General features: G+C 34.1%; 1 protein-coding gene and 1 non-coding gene across 8 annotated transcripts in view; one reads left to right on the top strand and one right to left on the bottom strand.

Annotated features, from left to right (window-relative positions):
- IFT81 (intraflagellar transport 81) overlaps positions 1 to 25,514 on the top strand; it is a 158,261-nt gene extending 132,747 nt beyond the window's left edge. For 6 of the 7 annotated variants that reach the window (XM_031442660.2, XM_031442656.2, XM_031442662.2 and 3 more), the window contains 7 exons: positions 452 to 580; positions 1,559 to 1,648; positions 14,275 to 14,361; positions 15,383 to 15,454; positions 15,539 to 15,624; positions 19,041 to 19,086; positions 24,762 to 25,514. In XM_031442660.2, coding sequence (XP_031298520.1) covers positions 452 to 580; positions 1,559 to 1,648; positions 14,275 to 14,361; positions 15,383 to 15,454; positions 15,539 to 15,624; positions 19,041 to 19,086; positions 24,762 to 24,944 — 693 coding nt within the window. In that variant the 3' untranslated portion in view covers positions 24,945 to 25,514. Of the gene's footprint in view, positions 1 to 451; positions 581 to 1,558; positions 1,649 to 3,347; positions 3,380 to 14,274; positions 14,362 to 15,382; positions 15,455 to 15,538; positions 15,625 to 19,040; positions 19,087 to 24,761 lie in introns of those variants that run through there. The other variant, XM_064481238.1, reaches the window with a different exon arrangement.
- Positions 11,543 to 11,649, bottom strand: LOC116150096 (U6 spliceosomal RNA). The gene has a single exon (XR_004133769.1). It is a non-coding gene; the product is annotated as a U6 spliceosomal RNA (small nuclear RNA).
- Positions 25,515 to 26,143: the final 629 nt, after the last annotated feature.

Here is a 26,143-nt window from a genome sequence, read left to right as displayed (position 1 = left end):
TTTTTTTTCCTGTTTTATTCACTGCAGTATATCTGGTGACTAGAATGGTGCTTGGCACATTAAGGTATATAATAAAAAATTGGATGAGTGAGAAAACACATATAATTGATCACTTGAAAATTCATTTATTCACCAGTTATTTATTGAATGTATCCAATGTTTTAGATTCTGTGCCAAATACATAGCATTATTCTAAAGCCTAAGAATTGTAAATACTTCCTATGCAACTGAAGATACCATAGTAAAATTTAGTGTAAGTTTATTACATATGAAGATATGTAATTATTGTTGAAGTCAGTGAAGATTGTTCTTTAGTATTCTAAACTATTTTGTTTTATTTACAACTTTATTACTGTGTATTAAATTTGTATAGTTTTTATGGAATCATCAAGGTTTTGACATTCATTTTATGGACCTCACTTTGATACTTGCATTTATTCTTTACTTTTAGCAAACTATTGAGGAGAAAAAGGGTGTATCCGGATATAGTTACACCCAAGAAGAACTGGAAAGAGTATCTGCACTGAAGAGTGAAGTTGATGAAATGAAAGGACGGACACTGGATGACATGTCAGAAATGGTGATACCATGGTTTTCTTGTTCTTCTTGTCTTTATTGTGTAGCTGTAAAGCAGATATTTTTGTGTTTGTTCTGTTTTCAGTGAAACATTCAAACTTTCATTTCTGCACATTGTTTTTATTCTTTCATCTGTCTTTATCACTCTCTTTCAAATTTTTCCATTCTAATGAGGTTGTTCAATTTGATAGTTTATGCACTTTGTGGTTTTTTGACGTGTGTAAAAGTTACATAACATTAAAGGAATATTTAAGATAAAAATAAGTTTTCCCAAATTGTACCACTTCAATTAGTAAAATTATTTCATTTTTGTGTGTGTCCTTCATATCTTTCTATATTCAGGACTACTGTGCAACCAGAATACACAGATATAGCTTCATCAGGCATTAAAATGTTGAAATCTTTCATTCCTTATTGGTAAACAGCTGCTGCCCCAAACTCTCAGAGTACCCACCTCCCCTGTCTTGTCCTCACTGGTCCCAGAATGCCCGATCTCACCACATTCTAACTCCTAAAAAGATTAACATTTAGCACTGCAGAGGCCTCCAAGACCCTGTTCATCTTTGTGGCTTGTGCCCATTCTGCTTGGTTATTAGTTACGCCATTTGTAAGTATTTTGAATATCACTTCATCCATGTTTATGTGTGTTTTACATAACCTACATCATTATTTACTTTTTTACATAATACAAAGTTGTATATGGGCAACTTTGTAATTTGTTTTAGTCATTCAGTATTAGGTTATAAATATCTTCCCATAATGGTTTTCAGTCTTAAAAACTGATATTTTGAATAGCTAAATGATATTCCGTCTTATTGAGGAATCAAGATTTACTAAATGACTTCCCCATTGTTTGGCACTGAAGTAATTTATAGTTTTTTTCACTCTTATATATACACTTCAATAAATATCTTTATGCATGTAGTATTTTTATTCTTTTGAATTCTTTTTTTAGCTGTCATGTCTTTTGTTTAAATGACAGGTTAAAAAACTAAATTCTCTGGTGTCTGAAAAGAAGTCAGCTCTAGCTCCAGTTATAAAAGAGCTACGACAATTGCGTCAGAAATGTCAAGTAAGAGAATTTGCTTTTTTGATACTTTTAATATTCCATCTTGTTCAGATGTATTAGTTAGAATCCTGAATATTTTACTTGGGTAATTTATTGAAAAAATATTATTTCGTATAATTCTGCAAAAGAGAGTAATAACATGACCTACAAAGGTTTTTGTTTAATTTACGGCATTTGTTTTGTCATAAATGATGTGGGGGGAGGAGGGAAAGAGAAGGAATTTAAGCTGAAATCACAGGTGCAACCAAATAAGATTTTTGCTCTAAATCATACTCATGTCAGAGCTATAAATATGAAGTCACATTCTTCTGTGGCCAGGTAAAAGCTCAGAGTCTGCCAACGAGTGGTGACAAGTTGATGTTAGATTAATGAACTTGCTTTGCTGGGGAGCAGAGTTGGGGGCAGACAGTGATAGCTTATGATAATGTGATGAAATATTGTCATATGTAAGCTAATTCTCGGCATTACTTTAAAAATAGACTGTAAGAAGGTAATTGCCCTCCACAATCCAGATCTGGTGGCCTTCCCCACTGCCTTTAACAGCTGTTATTTTATCATTCTCCGTGTAGTAATTTTAGGTTTGAATGTGAGCTGTATGTACTGCATGTGCCTGAGGATGGAACTGTAAAACACTTCATGAATGCCATCCGTCAGAGTCAGAGAAGCGGAGTGAAAAATCACATGGACTTTGAAATCAGATAGACGTTATTTCCTTTTTATAGAAAATGCCATGGAGTAAGAAACAGGTTTAGTGACTTATTCAGATGGACAGGTAGGAAGTGAGAGAGTTGGGGTTTGACTGTAGCATCTATATCATCTTATTTCAAATCTGCTTATTTCATTACACACTATTGCCATAACAAAAGAAATGGAAGAGACAAGTCCCTGTCCTCTGGAGTTTGAACTGTAATAGGTGAGATGGAACAACACAGGAAGAAATTAAGAAAAACAAAAGATAACCCAACTTAAGAATAGTATAGAAAAAATATAATCAGAATTATTTACTTAACTGATTAGGAAAAGGGAAGGAGATGAAGGAAATAAGGAAATGAAATGATTGTCAAGATACAACAAGTTCAAAAAGGAGATCTTTTTTGAGCAAGGTTTTCAGATTGAGGATATCAAGAATTGTTTTCATGGGCATGTTCTAATTATTTGATTTTCTTAATGCTTTTCTTGAGTAAGGAACTTGCAGACAAAGGGGAACAATTATATGTATTTCTAGTGATGATAAAATTTCTCCCAAATAGTAAGCTAATAAATCTGTTTGTAAATACAGATATAGCTTTGCTTTATTGCACTTTGCAGATACCACCGTTTTTACAAATTTTAAGTTTGTGGCAACCCGGCATCGAGCAAATAAATGTCTTTTGGTGCCATTTTTCCAACAGTGTTTGCTCACTTTGTGTCTCTGTGTCACATTTTGGTAATTCTCACAGTATTTCAAACTTTTCATTATTATCATATTTGTTATGGTAATCTGGTCAGTGATCTTTGATGTTACTATTGCAAAAAGATTATGACTTGCTAAAGACTCAGATGATGGTTAGCATTTTTTAGCAAAGAAGTATTTTAAAGTTAAGGTATGTATGTTTTTAGGCATAATGCTATTGCCACTGAATAGATTACAGTATAGTGTAAACATAACTTTTACCAAAAAATTCATTGGACTTGTTTTATTGCAATATTTGCTTTTTTGCAGTGGTTTGGGACAAAACCCAAGATATCTTTAAGGTATGCCTATTGTTCTTAAACTGGGGAGTTTTATTGAAAGGATATTTAGAACATTAAAGGAAATGCACTGTCATGGAAATGCAAGGATCAGAACTATAGTCTATGTGGAGCAGGTTTCCAATCATGGCATGTTACAAAGCTCACCCTTAATCTGTGCAACATATGCCCTAATTGGCCCTAAACTGACAGATGGCACAGTTTAGTTTCATATACTAAATGGCTTTTTTCCACTAAACTAATAAATTAGCAATATATTTCAAAAGAATTAACAAGTGTGGTGCGGAATGACATACAGCAGGAAAAAAAGGGTTTAAACTCATGTAGATGGCAGTTTGAGTCCATGTGCCATCACTTACATCATCGTAAACAAGTTATTCAACACTCTCTAGGCCTCAATTTCCTCATCTAAGGACCATTTGAAAATATCTGTTTTATGCTTGTTGTGAATATTAAATGTATGAATGAGAAAGCATTATTAACACATTGCAAGGGCTCGATAATTATTATTTATTTAATTCCATAGAGGTCTGCTTCCAGCTCTAGAACATTCTTGCCACTTATACATATACTTGATTTTTAAAATACTTTTCTAAATGTTCTGTTAATTAATTCAACAAATAGTATTGGACACCTACATTGTTCTAAACTTGGATCTATAAACCAGACACAATTCTGGTAGATATTAGGGTAAGGATCTTAAAAGGGACATAGCAATTTTTTAATTCCAAAAGTAAACTCTAATTAAGTACACAAAGTAATTTCATTTGCATCCTATAGGCTTGAACCAAAACCAGGGTCTTTCCTGAAGTCTCCTCGGACTTCACCTAGTCCTATTCCACAGAGTTTTTGGTGACGGCATCTTCTCCTGGGCTGTGATCAAATGACATATTTAGGCAGATGATTACACATTTCATCTTGAGCTCCAGTATCGTCTCCGGAACTCTTGTTGGGTATTAACTTTGATGTGTCTATCAGAAATTCACCATTTCCCCTCTTCATCGCCCACTACTGCCACCAAAACTAGCTCTTCCTTATCTTTAACCTGCATCGTTAGTGGTTTCAGACCTCAAAATTATTTTTACTGGCTTTTGTTCCCTTGTCCACAGTTAGCTCTTCTGTGCATCGCTCAGATCTATTCCTTCTTGTGCATTTCTTCCACCAACACTAGTTTGGGACCTCGTTACCCCCGACTTAGACTACCGAAAGGCACTGGATGCTACTTCTGCTTATTGAAAAGAAGAATTATAAAGACTGTAGCAAGTAAGGGAAATACATTGACTGAATAAAACCTTAAAGTAACTGAATGTAATTTATACTACCATTGCAACCATGTGAAAAGTATATATAAAAGGATAAGGGTAGAACACAAACATGAATACTGTTCGTCTGTTAGTACTAGGATAATGGGTGGTGTACCAAAGATGTTAAATAAAGTATCCAGTATCCCCACAGCCTCTCCAGAGGGAAAATTCTCTAGGTAGCCACACCATATCACCCTTTCTTCCAACCCTTACTCACAAGCATAGCCAGTTAAACTAAAGACGAATCCTTGACTTGATTGACCTGAGGAGAGGTGGTGATCTCTGAGGTAGTCTGACACGAAAAACAGCCTCAAAAAAAAAAAAAAAAGGAGCTGCACCAGGAATTTGAATTAGAAAATAGGGCAGTTATAGTGAAAACTTCAACCCAAAGAATGTAGAGAGAAAGGCCATAGTGTGAGGTATAAACAATGAGGAGCCATAAGCAAGGTAAGGTTACAAATATGAGTGAGGAGAAACTACAAGATGGAGAGAACAAACAGGAAAAAAACATGGCTGGTGGCAGGAACAGTGAGAAGCCAGTATAAAGTAACTCACTGAGTCATGTTATTGGTGTGGATTAGTAAGAAGAACTTGGCTCTGCCATTTACCAGCTGTGTAACCTTGGGCAAGTGCATTTACCTCTCTGTGTCTTTATTTACTCATTTGCCTAAAGAGACTCCCTGAATAACTGTGTGGTTATGAGGCCTGAATGAGTAATGTAATAGTGCCTGGCACATAGAAAGCACTTAATAAATGTTATTACTATCATATTCATTGTCATTATCCACAAACTCCTGTTTAGATTCCTGAAGCTTCCCTGAACCAAAATGCTCAGGTAGAAGTATAGTGAAAGGCAAGTGGTACCAATTGTGCTAGTTACAGAGAGGCAACCTGAATAGGCTGATTTAAGGACACGGGCTGCAGAATCAGGCAGACTCCAGATACCCTTGGGTAAGTGACTTCATCTCTGTCAACTTCAGTTTCCTCACCTGTAAACTTGTCCCTTGAGTTGTGATACTCCAATTTTCAAATAGTTATGAATATTCAAATTTAGTGAAATAACACATATAAGGCACTTTGCAACAACAATGACTAATGCATAAGAACTTTTTTAAAAAGGTATTTATAATTATAATTATTAAAAGTAGTTTTAAAAGATATACTAGTGCTTTCAACCAAATTGTATATGTTTGTAAAACCATAAATTCTTAAATTCTATAGTCATTTATTACAATATTATAACAAATACCTGAAATTCAGTTTTACATGATTTAACTAGATTTCTCCATATGTCAGATATTTCCTACCTCTCCCATTACAAAGAAATATAGCTGTCTCAACATAAAATGCAAAAAAAAAAAAAGAAATATAGCTGTCTCACCACCTTTCCAAAATAATACAGCTCTCCAGCTCCTAACATATTTATCAAGTCAAAGGGGCACGTAAGTCATCTAAGCGTTTTCATCTCTGTCTTTTGCCATGTTGAAAAGTCAACTGCTAAAGACAAATACTATATGACTCCACTCATGGGAGGTACCTAGAATAGTCAATTTCATAGAGACAGAAAGCAGTGTTGGTTGCCAGAGTAGGGGAGGGGGGAAAATGGAAAGTTGGTGTTTAATGGGTACTGAGTTTCAGTTTTAGAAGATGAAAAGAATTCTGGAAATGGATGATGGTAATGGTTGCACAGAAGTGTGAATGTACTTAATGTCACTGAACTGTACACTTAAAAATGGTTTAAGTGATAATTTTTATTTTATGTACATTTTACTGCAATTTAAAAAATCTAGAAGAAGAATACAGAACTTGCCCATATTTGCATTAACGGTTTGTTTTTTATGTTTGAATTCAATGCAGTTGGTGAGTCCCTGATGCTCATTTTGTTTTATCTCCATATGCCGGTTTCGTGTATCCTATCTGTATAGTTCTATTTTTACCCAGAAATCTTTTGTAATGAAAAGTATACTGAAAAGAAAAAGGTTAGCCGCTTCATTGACTTTAAGCTGTTTCCAAATATTAACTGAAATTCTTAATTGTTCTCTACTTTGAATAGTATTTATTTTTAACTTCAGTATATTTAACTCTTGAAACTACATAGACGTATTATCATCATGTATTACCATTTAGGCAGAAGTACCTAAAAATACTTTATACTTCTTGCTTTAATGGGCAGCTCTCAAATATCTAGGGAATTTTATAGTGAAATGTTAGTACGTTTCCTTTCTTTTGTACTTGCATTTTGTTCTAAATCTGAATATTCATAACTGTTTGAAAATTGGAGCATCACAACTCAAGATGTATAACTTATATTTATCTAAATCTTTTAAAATTATCTAGAATCAGGGTAGCATCTTGAAAAGCTTCATGTTTGTTTTCTTAGAAGCAGTTCCATAAATTATATTAATTAACTGGCATAATACATATAATTGCTAATGTATGGAAGAAGCTAAAATACTCATTTTAGAGTATACAGTCTGATAATTATTGATTTCACTGAAATACTTCTTATTGATTGCTTTCTCTTACAAAAGTAAAACCATGCTCTTGGCAAGAATTCAAACTGTAAAAAAAAAAAAGAATTCAAACTGTAAAGAATTGTTTAAGGAAAAGAGTAGAAATTGTTTCTCTCTCTGCACCCCACCCCCAGCACACTCCCCAGAAGGAATAATTGTTAATAGTTCCTTGTGTGTTTTCCAGAAATGTTTTGAAAATTAATGAATGGATAATTAGTTACTGGCTACCTGAAGTTTGGTCTCCATACCTTTATTCTACTATCTAAGAAAGACAGAGGCTTTCTGGGGGCGGGGGCAGAATTCAACTCTGACTGATACTAATGTTCGCTTCCTTTTCTTTGACTTGCCTGCTATACTTTTGCCCATCTTTTGCTTTCAACTTTTAAAAAATTACCTTGCTTTAGGTGTGTCTCTGAATAGGTCTTGAAGTGGGTTTTGTTATGTGATATAATCTGAAAGGTTTATTTTAATAGATAAATTTAGCCAATTTAGATTTCTTGATATGCAGACATATTTGGTCTTACTGCATTTTAGGTTTTGCTTCCGATTTTAAAACCTCTTAAAAAAAAAAAATCCCCTGTTCTCACCCTTTCCCCTTGCTATGGTGTGTGTGTTTTTGTGGGTCTGTCTGTCGCTCTCGTATTTTCTGGCTTGCGGTTTTGCTCTACTGGCTATATCTGTAACACCACCACTAATCACCCATTTCTGTAGATGGTTATCTGTCAGTCCGCACTGTGAGCAGAGTGATGAAATTGGTGCATTTGCTCTAACATCTCCCTCCCCTCCCTCTCCTTTAGCACCTGGTTTTGGTTGCTTGTATTGCCTTTCTTACTGTTTGCCTTTATGCTTGTAATCTGCTTCTACTATGACTTGATTTATCAGCTTTAAATTATATCGTTTGACATTCCCTCACCCATCCCCAGGAACTGAAAATTGAGGAAGCCAGCTTATTTATGCTGCCTTCCACCTTCTTTTCCTCTTCGTCTCCCTGCAAATGTTATGGCATCGTGTCTACACTGTCAGGGCAGGCAGCATTTACATTCCATTCTATTATCCTAGTTCCCACCTTTGTCTTTGGTGTTACACCTGTACTTGTTAGATTCTGTGCTCGTTACCAATCCTCTCATTGGCCATTTTCCTACTTTTTATCTTACCTCATTTGTTTTCTAGTAGAGTCCTTAAAAAAAGCTTACAAGAACAATATTTTCTGTTGAGTTCTTGCATATTCTAGAGTTTTTTGCCTTAAATATTTCCACAACCACTTGATTGAACATAAAATCTTTACATCATACTTTCTTTCCTTGAGGATTTTTTAAGTGTAGCTCCACAGTCTTCTAGAGTTAAGTGTGGCCACGGAGAGATCTGAGGCCAACATAAATTTTTTAGTGACTTGATCTGAAAAGAATGTATTTTCCATTTGTTGAGTACTGGATTCTCCATGTGTTCATCAGATCATGCTTCTTAAAAGTATTGTTCAAAACTTCCTGGTGAATGAGGAGTTGTGGTTTAATGGGTGTAGAGTTTCAGTTTTGCAAGATGAAAAGGGTTCTGGAGATTGGTTGCACAATAATGTGAACTTTCTTAATAACACTGAACTGTAGCCCTAAAACTGGTTAGAATGGTAAATTTTATACTATGTGTATTTTACCACAATTTTAAAAGATACTTGGCTTTTTAAAAAAAACACTTCCTGGTAAATTATTCATTTTAATCATTATTTTATGGCTCTCTATTTCTGGCAATGCTTTTGTCTAGGAATCTTATTTTGTTTGCTATTAATGTAAGTGTACCAGCTTTCTTGCGATTAGTATTGCTTGGGATATCTTTTCATTTGTTTACTTTCAGCTTTCTCTGTCCTTATTTTTGCCCTGTATTTCTCTCATAAACAGCATACCATTGGGTTTTGTGTGGGTATAGTTTCTTACATACAGTTTGAGAATCTGGCTTTTAATTGGTGAGTTTAGTTCGTTTTCATTTACTCTTATTATTGCTTCACTGAAATTTAGTTCTATTTTGTACATCCCATTTACTGTGCCTTCTCTTTTTTTTCCTCATTCCTACCCTCCTGTTTTCTTTTAAATCTTCTTTTTTCACTGTATTAACTTTTCTGTCTTCTTCTGTTCTGTATTTAGTCTTAAATGTTTAACATACTTTTCCTGCCTAAAGTTAATCAGCATCTATTTAATGACACAGGGACCTCTCCTGCCTTACACATGTGCTGAAATCCTCTGGCATTTTATTTCCATTTTATTTCTTCATCTCTAAAAGTGGTTGACATGGTGGTCATTACTGTTGTAATTACTACTTCATGCAGTTATTTCCTGTTTAAATTTACCCACATATTTAGCAGTTCTCACCATTGCTTCTCTATTCCTTCCTCTGGATTCAGTTTCCTTCTTCCTGAAATCAGATTTTCTTGTTTTCCTTTAGTAGTTCTCTCAATAAAGAATCATTACTATAAGTAATCCATCTTTGTCTTCTTCTTAAATAGTGGTTTGATCTGAAAAAAAAATTTTTCATTGCTTTCCGGTTTCTCTTGTATTGAAGGATCTGCTATCAGTTTTATTCTCATTTCTTTTTAGGTAATGTGTTCTCTATCATTGATTTTAGTTTTTTTTTGTTATGTTCACTAGTTTGTTTTATTATTTATATTCCACAAATAAGTGATACCATACAGTATTTGTCTTTCTCTGACTTATTTCACTAAGTATAATGCCCTCCAAGTCCATCCATATTGTTGTAAATGGCAAAATTTTGTTCTTTTTTATGGCTGAGTAGTATTCCATTGTCTATGTACACCACATCTTCTTTATTCATCTGTTGATGGACACTTAGGTTGCTTCCATATCTTGACTATTGTAAATAACACTGCTATGAACATTACAGTGCATATGTCTTTTTTAATGTATTTTCTTCTTTAATTTTTATTTTATTTTATTTTTTTGGTGGGGGGAGGTAATTAGGTTTATTTGTTTATTTATTTTTAGAGGAGGTACTGGGGATTGAACCCAGGACCTCATGCATGCTAAGCATGCACTCTACTGCTTGAGCTATACCCTCCCCCCTCATAGATCTTTTTAAATTAACATTTCCATTTTCTTTGGATACATGTTCAGGAGTGGAATTGCTAGATCATATAGTAGTTCTATTTTTGATTTTTGAGGAACCTCCACACTGTTTTCCACAGTGGCTGCACTAATTTACATTCCCACCAACAGTATACAAGGGTTCCCTTTTCTCCACATCCTTGCCGAGATTTGTTATTTGTGGCCTTTTTTTTTTTTAAGTAATTTTTTAGTGGGGGGGAGTGGAGGTAATTATTTATTTATTTCAAATGGAGGTACTGGGGATTGAACCCAGGACCTCGTGCATGCTGGGCATGCTCTCTACCACTGAGCTATACCTTCCCCCCATTTGTGGTCTTTTTTGATGATAGCCATTCTGATAGGCGTGAGGTGATACCTCATTGTGGTTTTGATTTGCATTTATCTGATGATTAATGATGTTGAGCATCTTTTTATGAGCCTGTTGACCATCTGTACGTATTCTTTGGAAGAATGTTTATTCAGGTCTTCTGCCCATTTTTTAATCATGTTATTTGTTGAGTTGTATGAGCCGTTTATATATTTCAGATATTAACCCTTACTGGTCTCGTCACTTGTAAATATTTTCTCCCATTCGGTAGGTTGTCTTTCATTTTGTTGATGGTTTCCTTTGCTGTGTAAAAGCTTTTAACTTTAATTAGATCTCATTTGTTTGTTTTTTGCTTTTGTTTTCTTTACCTTAGGAGACTGATCCAAAAAAAATATAGCTATGATTTATGTAAAATCCACCTATGTTTTCTTCTAGGAGTTTTATGGTTTCCAGTCTTACATTTAGGTCTTTTATTCACTTCGAGTTTATTTTTGTATATGGTGTGAGAAAATGTTCTACTTTCATTCTTTCACATGTAGCTATCGAGTTTTCCCAGCACCACTTAGTGAAGAGACTGTCTTTTCTCCATTGTACGTTCTTGCTTCGTTTGTTGTAGATTAATTGACCATAAGTACATTGGTTTATTTCTGAGCTCTCTATTCTGTTCCATTGATCTGTATGTCTTTCTGTGTTGGTATCCTACTGTTTTGGGTTTTTTTTTTTTTTCCTTTTTTTTAATTGAAATGTAGTTGGTTTACAATGTTGTGTTTATTTCTGGTGTACAGCATAGTGATTCAGTTATGCATATGTGTGTGTATATTCCATTTCATATTCTTTTTTCATTGTAGGCTATTACAAGGTATTGAAGGTAGCTCCCTGTGCTATACAGTAGGACCCTGTTGTTTGTCTATTTTATATATAGCAGTTAGTATGTGAAAAAAATGGAATGCTTCATGAATTTGCATGTCATCCTTATGCAAGGGCCGTGCTAATCTTCTCTGTATCGTTCCAGTTTTAGTTTATGTGCTGCTGAAGTGATCACTGTCATACTGTTTTGAATACTCTGGTGCTGTAGTATAGTCTGAAGTCAGGGAGCATGATAGTGCCAGCTCTGTTCTACTTTCTCAGGGTTGTTTTCTCTTTTTCTCTTTCTTTCTTTTTTCTTGATTGCAACATATATTTAACAATACAGTTTTACACAGAATGCTAAGAGCACTTTTCTTCATATTTTACAGAACTTGAAACATATGGACTTTCTATTAATATTCATACCATAACAAAGCCAAATCTGCTAAATAGATGCTTTACAATTTTTTTAGTTTAAAGGCTTAATGGCAATAAGGTGTCAGGGTTGTTTTCTATTCAGGGTCTTTTGTGTTTCCATACAAATTTTAAAATTGTTTGTTCTAGTTCTGTGAAAAGTATGACTGGTGTTTTGATAGGAATTGCACTGAATCCCTAGATGGTTTTAATATTTTTATCTTTGTCTTTGATGTTGTCCAGTATCACTACCATGACCTAAGTATAGATTTAGTTTTATTTGCTCTACTGGAATCTGTGCATTTTGGCTTCCATTAATTCTGGAAAAATTCTACGTATCTTCAAATATTCTCTCCCCTGGTCTTTCTAGTCTGTTCTCCAGAAACTCCTATGAGCTATATATTAGACTTATTTTATTCTGTTCCCTGTTGTTTAGCCCCTTTTTGTCTTTCTGTGATGAATTTTGGATAATTTCTTCAGCTCCATTTTCTATTTTCTCCTTTATAACTTTAATTATTTTAAGCATACTTATTTGATAGTCTTATTTTTAGTATTCAGAGTTCCTGGAGGTATACCCCTACTGTGTTTTATATCTTCTGATTCTCACTCATAGTGATGGTTTCCTGTATGTTTATGCTTTTGGATTGTGAGCTTATCTTTCGTGGGCTTTGTCTCTTGAATCCTAGCAGCCAGGATGGAGAGGGTATCCCTCCCGAGTAGTTCTACAGTTGTTCTGCCAGGTGTTTTAGGAGCATCACAAGCTTGGAGCTTATTTTGCTCTCCGCTCTCAGCTTGAGAGTTCTTAGACCATGTAGGTAGGGTAAATTCAAACCCCAAATCTGCCTGAGGCTAGGCCCCCTTTTTTCCATCCACCTCTGAAGCAACACAGCTGCATTTACTGATCAGTTTGACCATCAGCCTCACAGACAAAAGAAAAGGCTTTCATCTTCTATGGTATCTTCATCTTACTGACAGGCCCAGCAGCTACCCCAGTACACAGCCTCTCTTGCCCTTCTCCCACTTGGGGTGTATATGACTGTCACTCACAAGAGCCTTAGAAGTCTGTAGGTCAGTTTGAGACATAAAAACCACAGCTCCTTCTTCCCACAAATCTTTTATACTGTGCTAGTCTCTGCAAACAAGATACAGTCCCACATAGCAACGGAAGCACACAAAACATTACCCATGTATGTTAACTCTCTCATTCCCATGGAAACTGTGCTGTGTGAAACCAGTGTCATTCGTAGGCTGGCCTGAATCAGTCCAGGCCTGGGGTTAGCCCTTTACTCACGGGTTTCTAGGTTGAAAAACAGTTTTACTAGGAGGTTCTTAGTTCTAACTTCCCACTCCACACAAGCCTAAGGCTTTTGCCTTGCCTGGACATTATAATCATTCTGTGACCAAGACTGACCGCCCCCAGTTCCCTTCACCACGGGTAGCCATGGGCTGTCATCCTTGGCTTCTAGCCCAGGTAATTCCTCTTAGCTTCCTGGAGAGTTCACTTAGCTCTGGATTTGGAAGGATGTTTGCTCTACCTTATCAAGCATTCGTAGGTACTTTTAGCATTTCTAGGTGTTGGTGGCAGAAGATTTTTGGATTATCTGATTCAAAATATTACATGAAGAGAAAGTTTGAAACTACTCAAAGGCACCTCTTTCTAGCAGTGTAGTCTTTTGCAAGATACTTGTCCTCCCTGAACTTTCTCCAAGCACAACGTGGGGATATTAATACCTACCTTAAGGGGTTGTTGTGAAATTTAGTTACTGTCAGGGGTAAAACTCAAATAGCCTAACATGGTTTACAAAATTCTGATCAGGCCTCCGCCGAAGACTTCAGCCTCTTCTCACACTTCCCAGACGTGCCTCAGTATAATAAACTACTCATGTGTCCTAGATTGTCCTCTCTGGCTTCCAAGACTGTTCCTTTTTTTCTGAACGTTCTCCTGATCTTGTTCCTTCTCTCTAACTGTTTTTACTAATCCTTCCTACCTCAACTTAGATATCAGTTTCCCCAGGAAGATGTCCTCACTGATCCCCAAGCCTGGGTTAGGGCCAGTGAGAGTCCCATGTGCTCCTGTAACACAGTGCATTTGCCGATCTTAGCACTCAGCCTGTTTACTTGTCTGAGCATTACTTGAGGGGAAGTGTTTTTGGCTGTTTTGTTCACTTTTGTATCCCCAGCTGCTAACATAGAGCCTGGCACACAGCTCAATACATGGCAGCTACTGTTTTTATCAGCACCTTCATCTATCATAATTCTCAAATGTCTGATTGTTGTATAAATAACTCGTAAGTATGCCAAGAAGCTTAGAGTTAAGTTACAAGACTGACAAGGGCACGTACTGTTTCAGAGCCACATTGTAGGCCTTTGTTTTTCACTTATTCAATCACTTACCTTTTCATACTAGGAACTAACCCAAGAGTGTGATGAAAAGAAATCCCAGTATGATAGCTGTGCAGCAGGCCTCGAAAGCAATCGGTCCAAATTAGAACAGGTAAGAAGACAGTTTTTATTTTAACAGCTTAGCAAAAACTGCCTGTGGATGTATATTTTCACTATACCAATGTCAAAAGATTCCCAAATCTTCACCCTCATGCCCTGAGTCTGTCTCCTAAGCCCCATACATCTTTATTTCTTCAAATTTGCTGCACACACACTCAATTCTCCATCTGTACCCCTACTGCCAAAGTCCAGGCCCCTTTCGTGTCTTTCCTAGTCTCCCACAGTAACCCACCAACTGCTCTCCCCTTCCACACTTGCCTGCCTAAGGTTTATTCTCCAAAGAGCAGCCAAAGAAACCTTCATAGAACTTAGGCCACCCTCCATTGGCTTCCCATTGCACTTAAAACCTAACTTCAAAACTGCGGTCTACAAGGCACTGCCTCCTTCACCAACGTCATGTCCATGTTCTCTGCTCCTCGTCCACGGGGCCGCAGCCACACTGGCTGCTGCTTAGACTTCAGACAGGCCGCACTTGTTTTCACCTCAGGGCTTTTGCATGTGTTCTCTCTGTGGGATACTCTACCCCCAGCTCTTTGCCATGACCTCTCCTCACCTTTCAGGTCTTTGCTTAAAAGTTGTCACCTCCTCCTAGAGGTCATCTCTGATCACCTGTCTGACGCTGCCCACTTAGTCACCCTATCACATTTTACTGCAGAATTTACTTCGTAGCACTTACCCTCTTCTGAAACTACCTTCACTACATGTTTCCTTGTTTATGTCTGTTTTCTCTACTTGAGTGAGAGCAGAAGCCTGTCTTGTGCACTCCTCTGTCCCCAGCACCTAGCACAGAGCTGGGCACACAGTAGGTACTTACTAAATAACTGAACTTGTAAGTTTTAGAGTGATATGAGTGGTCTCTAGAAAACATTGCAACCTAGTCTATTATTTATTACATAGTTTCAGTCACAAAAGGGGCAATGACTCTCATGGTATTTCTTTTGTTGTACATTTAGTCATCCTTTCTGCATCTGATTATACTTTCAATATTACCCATTTAAAATTGTATATTTTAGGAAGTCAGAGGACTTCGTGAAGAATGTCTTCAAGAAGAAAGTAGATACCATTATACGAATTGTATGATTAAGGTAAGACAAAACAAGTGGATCAAAAACTTTCCTGAGATTTTTCTGCGTCAAGGACTTAACCTCAAATTTAGTCTTTCCACTTAGAACCTAGAAGTACAGCTTCGTCGTGCCACCGACGAAATGAAGGCGTATGTCTCTGCTGATCAACAAGAAAAAAGAAAGGCAATTAGGCAAGTAATTTTGTTGTTTTTATACTGAGTTACTTAATGTTCACACCTATAGAAGTTTTATAAATAAGATTGAATTATACAAATTTGGAGTACTTAAATAGGCAGATACTAAGATATTATATGGGATTAAATTTTGTTAAACATCTGGAGAGTCCAGCCTTCTGACTTAAGTAGGAAGGCATATAATTTGTCTTGCTTGCTTGCTTACTTTTTTATTGTGGCAAAAGATATATAACATAAAATTTGCCATTTTAACCATTTTTAAATGTACAATTCAGTTGCATGGATTACATTCACAATATTATGCTACTATCACTGCTATATAGTACCAAAACTTTTCATCACCATAAACAGAAACTCTTATAACCATTAAGCAATTAATTTCCATTACCCTCTCCTCAGGAATACATATATTTTTATAGTTGCTTTTTTTATAAACCCTAAGATTGGTCTATTTTTAACGTCCCACGTGGCGTGGACTCTGGTCATCTGCCTCCTCATTGTGCAGTGTGAGCAGCTGCATTTTAGATAGAAACTGTGTGATTGCAGTGTGCCAGCCTTTAAAACAAAAATGGGTGTATAAATACCACTAGTTCTTATACAGTGATTTTTTTCTTTTTGTAGTCCTAGCTTGTAGCATACTGTAATAAATCAAATGCTGCCTTAAAAAATAAATTTATAGTTGAATTGGTAGCTTTGATAAAATGCAGCCATTGCACAAGATAAGTTTTCTTTGCCCCTTATCGTAATACAAATATTTTACTTTTACCATTCAGTAAAAATTCAAATGAAGCATAAGATGCATTTATTCTAGATTGCAGTTGAGATTTTTAGTGGTATATACATTAAAATTACAAAAAGGAATCTAAGAAATAAGAATGTTTTGCAAATCTGAATTTTTTAATATGATGCAAGCCAGATTGAAAATATCCTGTTAATAGAATATTAGTTTTTCTTTTTTTTTTTTTGAAGTATGTCAGTTTACAATGTTGTGTCAGTTTCTGGTGTATATATTTTTTCTAATACTCTAACATATTAAACATACTGAATGTACTTATTCAGATTCTTTCATTGAATGTAAACTTTGCTCATTAAATCTATATAGTCAATGCTAATAGTTCGCAAACATGAGAAGTTAATTTTGTTCTTGAAAAATAAAAGTTTTAGAAATTGTTTCATTTCTTCCAAAGTTATCAATATAAATAGTAAAGAAGGAAATATTGCTCCTGAACTACTGGTTTTCTGATCAGTTTTCTAGCTAGATATTCCTCTTCATCATTTCAAAAGTCATTGTAAACCTTTATCATTCCTCAGTTTTCCAAAACTGAGAAAATTAGAAAAATATTGTGCCCTGACTAAAATAGTACATGATAAGAATATTCTGAATAAAGAGGAATTAATTATACTCTAGACTCATTGATTCATGTTTAAAATATTATTACCATTATAGACAGAATATTTTTATAGTTATTTCATTTTCTACTATTATGATACTTTCTGGTAAGGCCAGAAGTCTAAGAAATTAGCTCGGTTTTGAAAGATCATCTGCAGATTTTAGTTTTATTTAAAGAAGCAGCATGTTTTATGTCAAAGTACAAGAGAGAAACTGATAAAATTTTGTTTCTAAGCTGTTTTTCCCATTACTAGTTTTGTGACCTTGGGCAGATCTATCTCTATAAAATAAGGAGGACAATATATACCACAGAGGCTCAAGTTAAATAAAATGTATGCAGCAGTATTTTGGAAATGATTTAGTATGAATTCCTGGAGAGCAAGTACCCTGTCTGTTCTGTTTTCTTCTTGAAACCTCAGGGCATGCTTGATACATAACAGGTGCTCTGTAATTATTTCTTGAATAAACTGGTTGAGTAAATTAAAATTACTTATGAGTATTATGGGAAAAGAGCATGCGCTTGTTGATTTCTTGATAAAATATAAATGAAACTTCTAAAACAATTTGGATATTTCTAGGCCTAGGGTAATAAATGAATTATTTAAAGCTCTCTGAATTATAACTATACATTCTTCTTGACCAGTACGTCATTTACATCTCCTAGCTGTGTTTCCCTGGAGAGCTAGAAAGGCAAACCGTTTTGAGTTAGTGTGTCATAAATTTTAAGGGCAAAGTGAAGATTCATCAAAATTGTGTTCATTCCCTTCAACCCTTATTCCTGTGCACAAATTCTGCCTTCATTTCAACTCTATAAGGACTTCAGGTACTTTTGATCACCTTTCTCTCTTTTCGAATCATGCTTACCTACCTTTTTGCATAAAAGTGAATCTTCCTTCACTTAGGCTGCTAGAATTTCTCTTCTGGCTTATTATTTCTTAGATTTCCAACTTTGTCTTGTTTAATTTCTTCTTATGTATTACTGTGTAGCTTGACGCAGAAACATAGTCTTTTTCCATCCAATTTTGAGGTCTAAAATTTCCCTTATCTTGTTGTTGGTCCCTTTGTCCTCATCCTTCAATCTTTGTCCTTAACTCTTTAAATCTCACTTTTTGTATTATGTAGTATTAAAATATAATTATGCTTTTGTTTAAAAAAGGTACTTTATTATTTGTATTTTTATCTTCAAAATTTGCAATTTTTTAGCTTACAAAAGAAGTAAAAACAAAAAGTAATCATTATCAAGTATAGCACACAAAAATTGAATGTTGTCTACATTGCCATGCTTCATAAATGTCTAATATTTTAATAGACATTATTAAATGTATTTTGGTGTATATTACCCCATATTCTTTTCCCATGCTCTTGCTAATGTGTCCATACATATATATTTGTGTATACATAAATAAAATTAAACTATGTATACAGTTTTTTCTTAATAATTTATCTAGTGAGTGTTTATAGATCTACATCATTTTTTTTTACAGCTCTATATTATTCCTTTCAATCGATGTGCCAAATTTATTTAAACATTTCCCTATCTATCCACATTTAGTTGGTTGCAGATTTTTACTGTTATAAGCAATGGTGAAATAAATAGTCTTTGTTTTTTAAGTTATGGGGTTTTTCTGTAGGATGAGTTTCCTAGAAGTTGTATTGAAGAGTTAGATGCTACTTAACATTTATTTAAAATGTGTATCCTTTCTCCCTTCTGTAAACCTCTTCAAAAACACAGTGTAATTTAAGCAAGTGGGTTGCCATTGTTTTAAGTGTAAATTAACCACAAATAGTAGTTAACATTTTAATTCTCTTAACCTAATTTCTTATATAATATTTTGCCTTATTTTCCCCTGTATTACTATTTATTAGATGAACCAACTAAAGATGGGGAAAGGGAGTGATTGATAATGACTGCAGTGCTTTATACTGTCTAATATATTTAGATAGACATGCTAATTTATAATTTAGCTGTATGATCAAATCAACTGAAGTAAATTTAAACTAAATCATTATGTTACCTTCCTAGGGAACAGTATACCAAAAATATTGCTGAACAGGAAAACCTTGGAAAGGTAAGAATTTTTTTTTTTTAATGTGTCTAATTCCGGCTTTCAGGACATGGTAATGCCATTGTCATTTTTTTTTAAAAGGTTATAGTACAGTTTTCAAGGGGAAATTGAAACCTTCTTACTCCCTTTCAAAGATGAAGACTCCTCCTTAGGAATTTAGTTTTATAAAAGTGAAGGCATATGAATTTTGGGGGCAAAAAATCTAGTTTTAAGTAACAAAGAGTTCATGCATTAACAAAAAGTGCCATGTGTAATGAACTGCAAGCTTCAGATTATTCTTAGGTATCTGTTTATAAGTATAAACTCATTCATTTATTTTATGTAATAAACACAAAGCTCTTACTGTGAGCCAGGGGTTGGTCTAAGTCCTTTATAAACATTGATTCATTTAATACAAATTATCAAAAAGACTTCACTTAAGATACTCAGCTTCCTGACAGTCTTATATGAGACCTCCTGAAAATAGGAGTGTATAATTGAGTCTTATTTTCTTAGTTCTCTGAGCCACTCCTAGTAGAAGTGGTATACAGTAAGGACCTTGACCATCAGGACTAAAGTGACCAACTAATTGATTTTTCTAGTTATAAAACAACACATTTTGACAGTCATTTTAAAGACACCAGCTCTGTCATCCTTTTTTTTTAAAGACCTATATCTATCAACAACTGCCAGGACCTGCCATCAAGTAGACTGGCTTCAGTCCTAAGTTTGTGGTTCTGGACAAACCCCTTTACTGCTTTGGAGTTCATTTCTTCCTGGTTAAACTGAAATAAGTAGATTAGATATTTAAAGCTAATTACCTACGTGAGTTCTAAGACCATCTTCAATGATTTTAAGTCCATGTTTCATAATGAATGCTAACTGTGCTTCTCTGTCCACCATTTTATCTGTTTCTTATTTAGTTTCCCTATTGAAAATTGAAGTTTCTTACTAGTTTTTCTAATAGGGGTGTCAAGTTTGTAGCATCATAGTTAGGAATTGTTAGCTGCATTTTTTCTTTTAAAATACTGGTTATGTATGGGTGTCTTATTTCAATGTTCAAATATTCTTGAGTCTGAAACCTGGAAATGGTTATATATAGGTATATACATATACCTATATATAAAAGCTTGTCCATTCTGAAAGTACAAATGAAAAATATGGCTTTGTTTCAGTCTTAATGTATTGTACAGTTTAGCTGTTGTCTGACTCAGTAAATTGATGATGGTAAAATTATTTTTTTACCTTAAAAAATTTACATTTTTTTTGAATTGTTATTAAAGACATACATGTATCTGCTTCTGTATAAAAGCTGAATTAGCTCCCATTCAACCTGTAAGTAATATTCTAAATGTGGACTTCAGAATAATAAATAGTATAGAAAAGAATGGAGTAATTGCTAAATAGGCTTTTAAAAAATCTTTTTGAAAAAAAACTTTTCAAAAAACTACAAAAATTAAAATCTTTTATTATGGAAAATTTCAAGTCTATATAAAAAAATACAGGAAATAATGTAAAGAACTCACACGTAACCATCACCCAACTTCAGTAATTAAATTTGTGGCCAGACTTGTTTTCTCTGTGGTCCCACCCATTTTAACCCCCAAATTTGCCCATTTTTAGGTAAGTCTCAGAGACTTTATTATTTTATCTGGTCATATTTCAGTATGTATCATAACCCATCTTTTTTAACAGAACCACAATACCATTATCATGCCAAAAATAATTTAACAGTAATTTCATAATACCCAATACCCAGTCAATGTTCAGACTTCATCAGTTGTCTCATAATTCCTTAATGGTTTATTTGTACAAATCAGGATCCTACTAAGAGTCTATACATTTGCATTATTTGACATAGCTCTTAAGTTCCTTTTCCTCCATCATTTTTCTTTGCAATTTATTTGTTGGAAGAAAAAAACTGGTCATTTGTCATTTTCCAACGTTCTGGACTTTGTTGATGGCCTCACTGTGCTGTGTGCTGCCAGTTAGCATGTTTTTCTGTCCTCAGTATGTCCTGTGAATTGGTAGTTAGATCTAGAGGCTTGCTTAAATATGATTCGATATTGGGGAAGCATACTTCGCATGTAGTAGTATGTATTTCTATCAGGAGGCTCTCTTTGTGTAATGTAGGCAGCCTTTGAAAATCACTTTCTTAATCCATTAATTCATTAGAGTTTGCAAGCAGTCATATTCTAATTATGTTGTTCCTTCATTTATTGGGTGAGATTAATTAAATTACACTAAATTACAGTTCATATAGGAAAGGCAGAATAACTGCTTGATTTGTTTATTACTGGTTTGCAAAATGATGGGTTGGATTTTTATCATCTTTCAAAAGTATCTTTATGATGTCTAGATTTAACATGTTTGATATATTTCAGTCTGTTGTGATTATTATTCCTATCCATGCTCACATTTGCCTATCTTTTGCCAGTGGAAGCCTCTTGAAGTCAGCTCTTGAATCTTTTTGAAACAATACTGCTAGACTTTGATGACTTCTTTATTTTCTGGAATGACAAATGTTCCAGGCTCATTCTGTTCATTCCCTATTCCAAACCTGGAATCAGCCATATCTATAAAAAGTGTTCATCTGTTCTTTTTGTATGAATTGTGAATAAATATCCATCATATTAATGCAAATAAGTAAAAAATGAAAAGAAACATTAAAGCTGATTCCTCCATTTTAGAGAGAAATTTTGACTTCTGTACACCTTATTCCATTTATGGGATGACATGCCATACTCAAAAGGAAAAAAATAATTTTCATATTTAAAAGGATGTATTTGAATCAAGTTGTGCATTCATTTGTATAGTATTTTAACTAGAGATTTTTGAGGTTTTAGGATTTAGTATGATTGTCAATAATTGACTTTCATACAGATATTTCATATGTAATACACTTTTTCACATGAAAACATGCCTCTATTTCATTTACTTTGAAAAGTATCTGAATGGATGCTCTGTGTAGAGAAATATTTATCAAATCTTGAATCCTTTCAGAGGTCCAAACTTAATTGCTAAATCTGATTAAATACTATTCTTTCCTCTTCCCGTTTAGTGTTTTATTGCAGGATCTTTGGAGAAAGCAGTAATGGTAGTCTGATATCAAGCATACTTCAGCAAAATGAGCCATTGATTAGCTGCTTCTCCAGTTGTCAGGACATATCATTTAAGAAATAATGCTTCTATAAATAAATAAATAAATAAATAAATAAATAAATAAATAAATAAATAAATAAATAAAATTACCTCCTCCTAAACAAAAAAAAGAAAAGAAAAGAAAAGAAACAAAGCTTCTTGATCCTCTCACTCCTTAGAGTAGATGTAAATTTTCAAGGCAAACACAGAACAGACCTAGGCTTTCAAAGAGATGATAGCCTAAGCCTTCCAAATCAGCAAGGACTGGGCATCCACAGGCCTCCTTAGGCCAACTGAGTTTCTGAAATTAGACCAAGGTATAGGGCTACAGTTCACACTGACATACTAGAACCTGCCTTACCAAGTGCTATGGAATATTGTACTGAGAGTTGTAACTTTTCCTTTCCCAAACCACCTTCTCCTTTAAAGCACAATGAAATCTGTGACAAGTATTTTTTGTACATTGCAGCTCTCCACAGAATAAATCTGTATTAAGTGACAGTAACATTAAAAATAAATTATGTTCTAAAGGCAGTTGTATTCATAAAGTTAAAGGTTCCAAACACACGTGGTTATGAAGCAAATTAAATTTAATATTTCTGACACAGACAGTGCTCACATCCTGTCTTTGATTCTTTAAATAACTTTTATAAGTTGTTAGAACTTTTGACAAGGAAATTATTCCAATAATACAAGAAAACTTACAGTTTAAGTAGTACCTTAGTCTTAAAATCATGCTCAATACTCTCAAAACTCTTGATCTGACTTACTACTTTTGTTTTAGTTTATGAGGATAAAAATATTTGTTGTAAAATACTTTATTTGTAACATAGACTTAAATAGATGTATTTTCATACCAGGTATTGTTTCAAAAATTTCCTGGTTATATTTAAATTATATTTTCTTAATTCTGTTTTGTTTTCTATTGCTATCTGCTATTAACTTTGCTTTCATTAACTATAGGTGAGGAGGGCTCTTCAGTAAGTGGTTTGAATCTGGCCTCAGCTTAGTTTAGCCTCTCATTTTGGGTAACAACCAGCCTTCTCACTTGTGCTCTTAAAATGACTATTAGACCAGCTGTATGTACTAAAAGAGGAAAAGATGGGGATGTTCCTGTGTAATATGTTTCTGTGTCTTTGCTTGTTTTTCTGCCCTCCTTGGTGATTTCTCACGTTCTGTGTCAGTGTGTGTCTGTCTTTCACACTGTTTCCTCATGTGTGCACTATCATCTCTGTTTTTCTCTTCTTTCCTCCCTTCTTTTTTCCTCCCATTGCCTCTGACTTTGTACCACCCCCTTTTTCAGTCATCCTTCCTCAATTGGCCATAATTTACAACCAAAGTATAGTTTTGCAATTTACTGATGATTTTCTTATCCCTGTTTAGAATTTTAGGGTCAGCAAGTAGAACAGTTTTGGCAGATGAAACTGTATAGGCTACTAGGAACAAAAACAATTATGATAAGGATTTGAGCCTTTTTAGAAAATCACTAGACCTTCTCCCTGAGGAATATTTGCTTACAGTTTATTTGAACAAAGAGCATACCCTTAGAGCATACTAAAGATTGATTCAGGAAAGAATATAATCTTTTTTTAAACATTTTTTATTGAGTTATAGTCATTTTACAATGTTCTGTGAAATTCCAATGTAGAGCACAATTTTTCAGCTATACATGAACATACATATATTCATTGTCACATTTTTTTTTCACTGTGAGCTACCACAAGATCTTGTATATATTTCCCTGTGCTTTACAGAGAATATAATCTTTAATAATGATAACAACATGTATAACACATGATAGTTTATCAAGTACTTCCATATTGGTTATCATATGGAAAAAATTATATATAAAGCAAAATTTCTTTAGAAATGGGTGTAAGGGTCAAAAGTCAAAAACAAAAACAAATGTGTTGAATGAATATGTTGGCTAAACTGCAATTTGAGTCATCGCTTACAAAAAACAAGAATATAGAATTGACTTTACTCATTCAACCTTCATTCAACAAATATTATTTAATACTTTTAACCTAGAATTTTTATCATAATGTATACATATAGCTCATGAATGAGTAAACATAAAGTTAAGTATATTGGGATAAAACAATAACTTCCAGTCTACATTTTCTCCATTGAGCACAAAATCAGCTTTTTTTATCCCCTATTATTGGCCATAACTGACAATTGAGAAAACTGAGGTCCAGGGAAATTGTCTTCCTTATAGGTAGTGAAAAAACCAACGTTAGAACTCAAGTCTTCTAACTTCCAAAGTCTGCATTTTTTTATACAGTATGATACTGCTCCACTTTCCTGATTCCCTTTACTTTTCCCACTTTCTTTCTTTTATTTTTTTCTTGTCTTTTTAACTTTAGGTTGCCTTACATCTATCTTAAGTTTAATTAACGTTTATCATCCTAGTTTTTATATATCATAGGAGAACCTGATTCAGCTAACCATTATTCATCAAATGTACAAAGCACACCATATTCTTCTGATTAGAACAATAGAAGTAAACCCCTATAAATGAGATTTAATTATTCTTGATTTTTTTTTTATGGTAGAAACTCCGGGAAAAACAAAAAGCTGTACGAGAAAGTCATGGTCCAAATATGAAACAAGCAAAAATGTGGCGTGATTTTGAACAATTGATGGAATGTAAGAAACAGTGCTTTCTGAAACAACAAAGCCAAACTTCCATTGGTCAGGTAATTCAGGAGGGAGGAGAGGATCGGCTGATACTCTGAGTTCATGTGTCATCGTTTGGGGTTTTAGTTGATACTACTAGCTATAACCGTAACCCCACAGTGTATTTCTTTTCTTGAAAGTGATTTGTACAGCATCTTGTTTTCAGATTAGCCATTCCGTATTAAGTTTTCTTGGAAAATAATGTTAAAGTAGATTTAGGTTTTAAAAGTTTTTTAATATAAAAAAGAGGCTCTTATTATTTTGCTTAGTTTAGATATCACTGGTGTCTCCTGAGTTTTATGAGACAGGAGACGGGGTTTACTATCTGTAAATGTAAACATATGTCCATTAAGAAACATGTAGGGTTTTTTGAAATGTAATAACCCAATGGCTTAATGTTTTTCTTAATCTTTTTTTAACTTTAGAGGAATCTTTTAGGAACTAATATCTCTTGTTTTGAAGAAACATTTATCTGAAGTTCAGCAATTCCTACAGTTTCACTTCAGTTTCTTTTTCTTCTGTAAAATTCAAGCAAATTTAATATTTCACAAAACATATTTGTTCTATTTGTATTATTTAAAAGCAAATAAAACTCGGTGCACAAATCACTGCTATTTATTTAAAATTTATATAGCGTCAAATTTTATTCTTTTTTGAGTAAGTATTCATGCTATAGTATTGTATTAAATGTAAAGATTGTTACTTATTTTCACCAAAAAATCTAATATAGTACTTAGGTCTTGGGGACTATTATTTTACATATAAAAAGTTGTCATAGGATATAGGTGTTGTCATAGGATACAGGTGTTGTCATGTGCTAAAAAGCACAAGATTTCAAGTAAAATTCAAGAGTTCGAAGTGCCTCTAATCTCTGCTTCATTTGGACAAGGTAGTTGAAGATTTCTTTGATTTTTTCATTAAAGAAAGATGCTAAATTCAGTTGCCACCCTTTACGTCCTTTCAGTTTCAGTATACTTTTCAAAATGTCTTTCCTGTAGATTTGAAAACTCTAGCATATCCGTCTTGGGTTGTTTCTTTTTAGCTTTCCTGCAAAAAACAAACAACACATTTTAATGAAGAAAATTGTTTCTACCCTGTGCAGGATATACAAACTTGGTTAATGGCTTTGCATCTCTTTGTTCTAAATGTGTTCTATTCTTAATTTTTGCTAGAAAGCTTCTTTCTTGGTAATCAGAGAGACTTATTAGTATGGAGGTTATTGGTAATTCTAGGAGGTATCGCAAAAAGAGATGGGACC

Source organism: Camelus dromedarius, chromosome 31 (assembly GCF_036321535.1).
Source record: "Camelus dromedarius isolate mCamDro1 chromosome 31, mCamDro1.pat, whole genome shotgun sequence".
Lineage (NCBI taxonomy): Eukaryota > Metazoa > Chordata > Mammalia > Artiodactyla > Camelidae > Camelus > Camelus dromedarius.
This window is presented reverse-complemented; position numbering and strand designations above follow the sequence as displayed.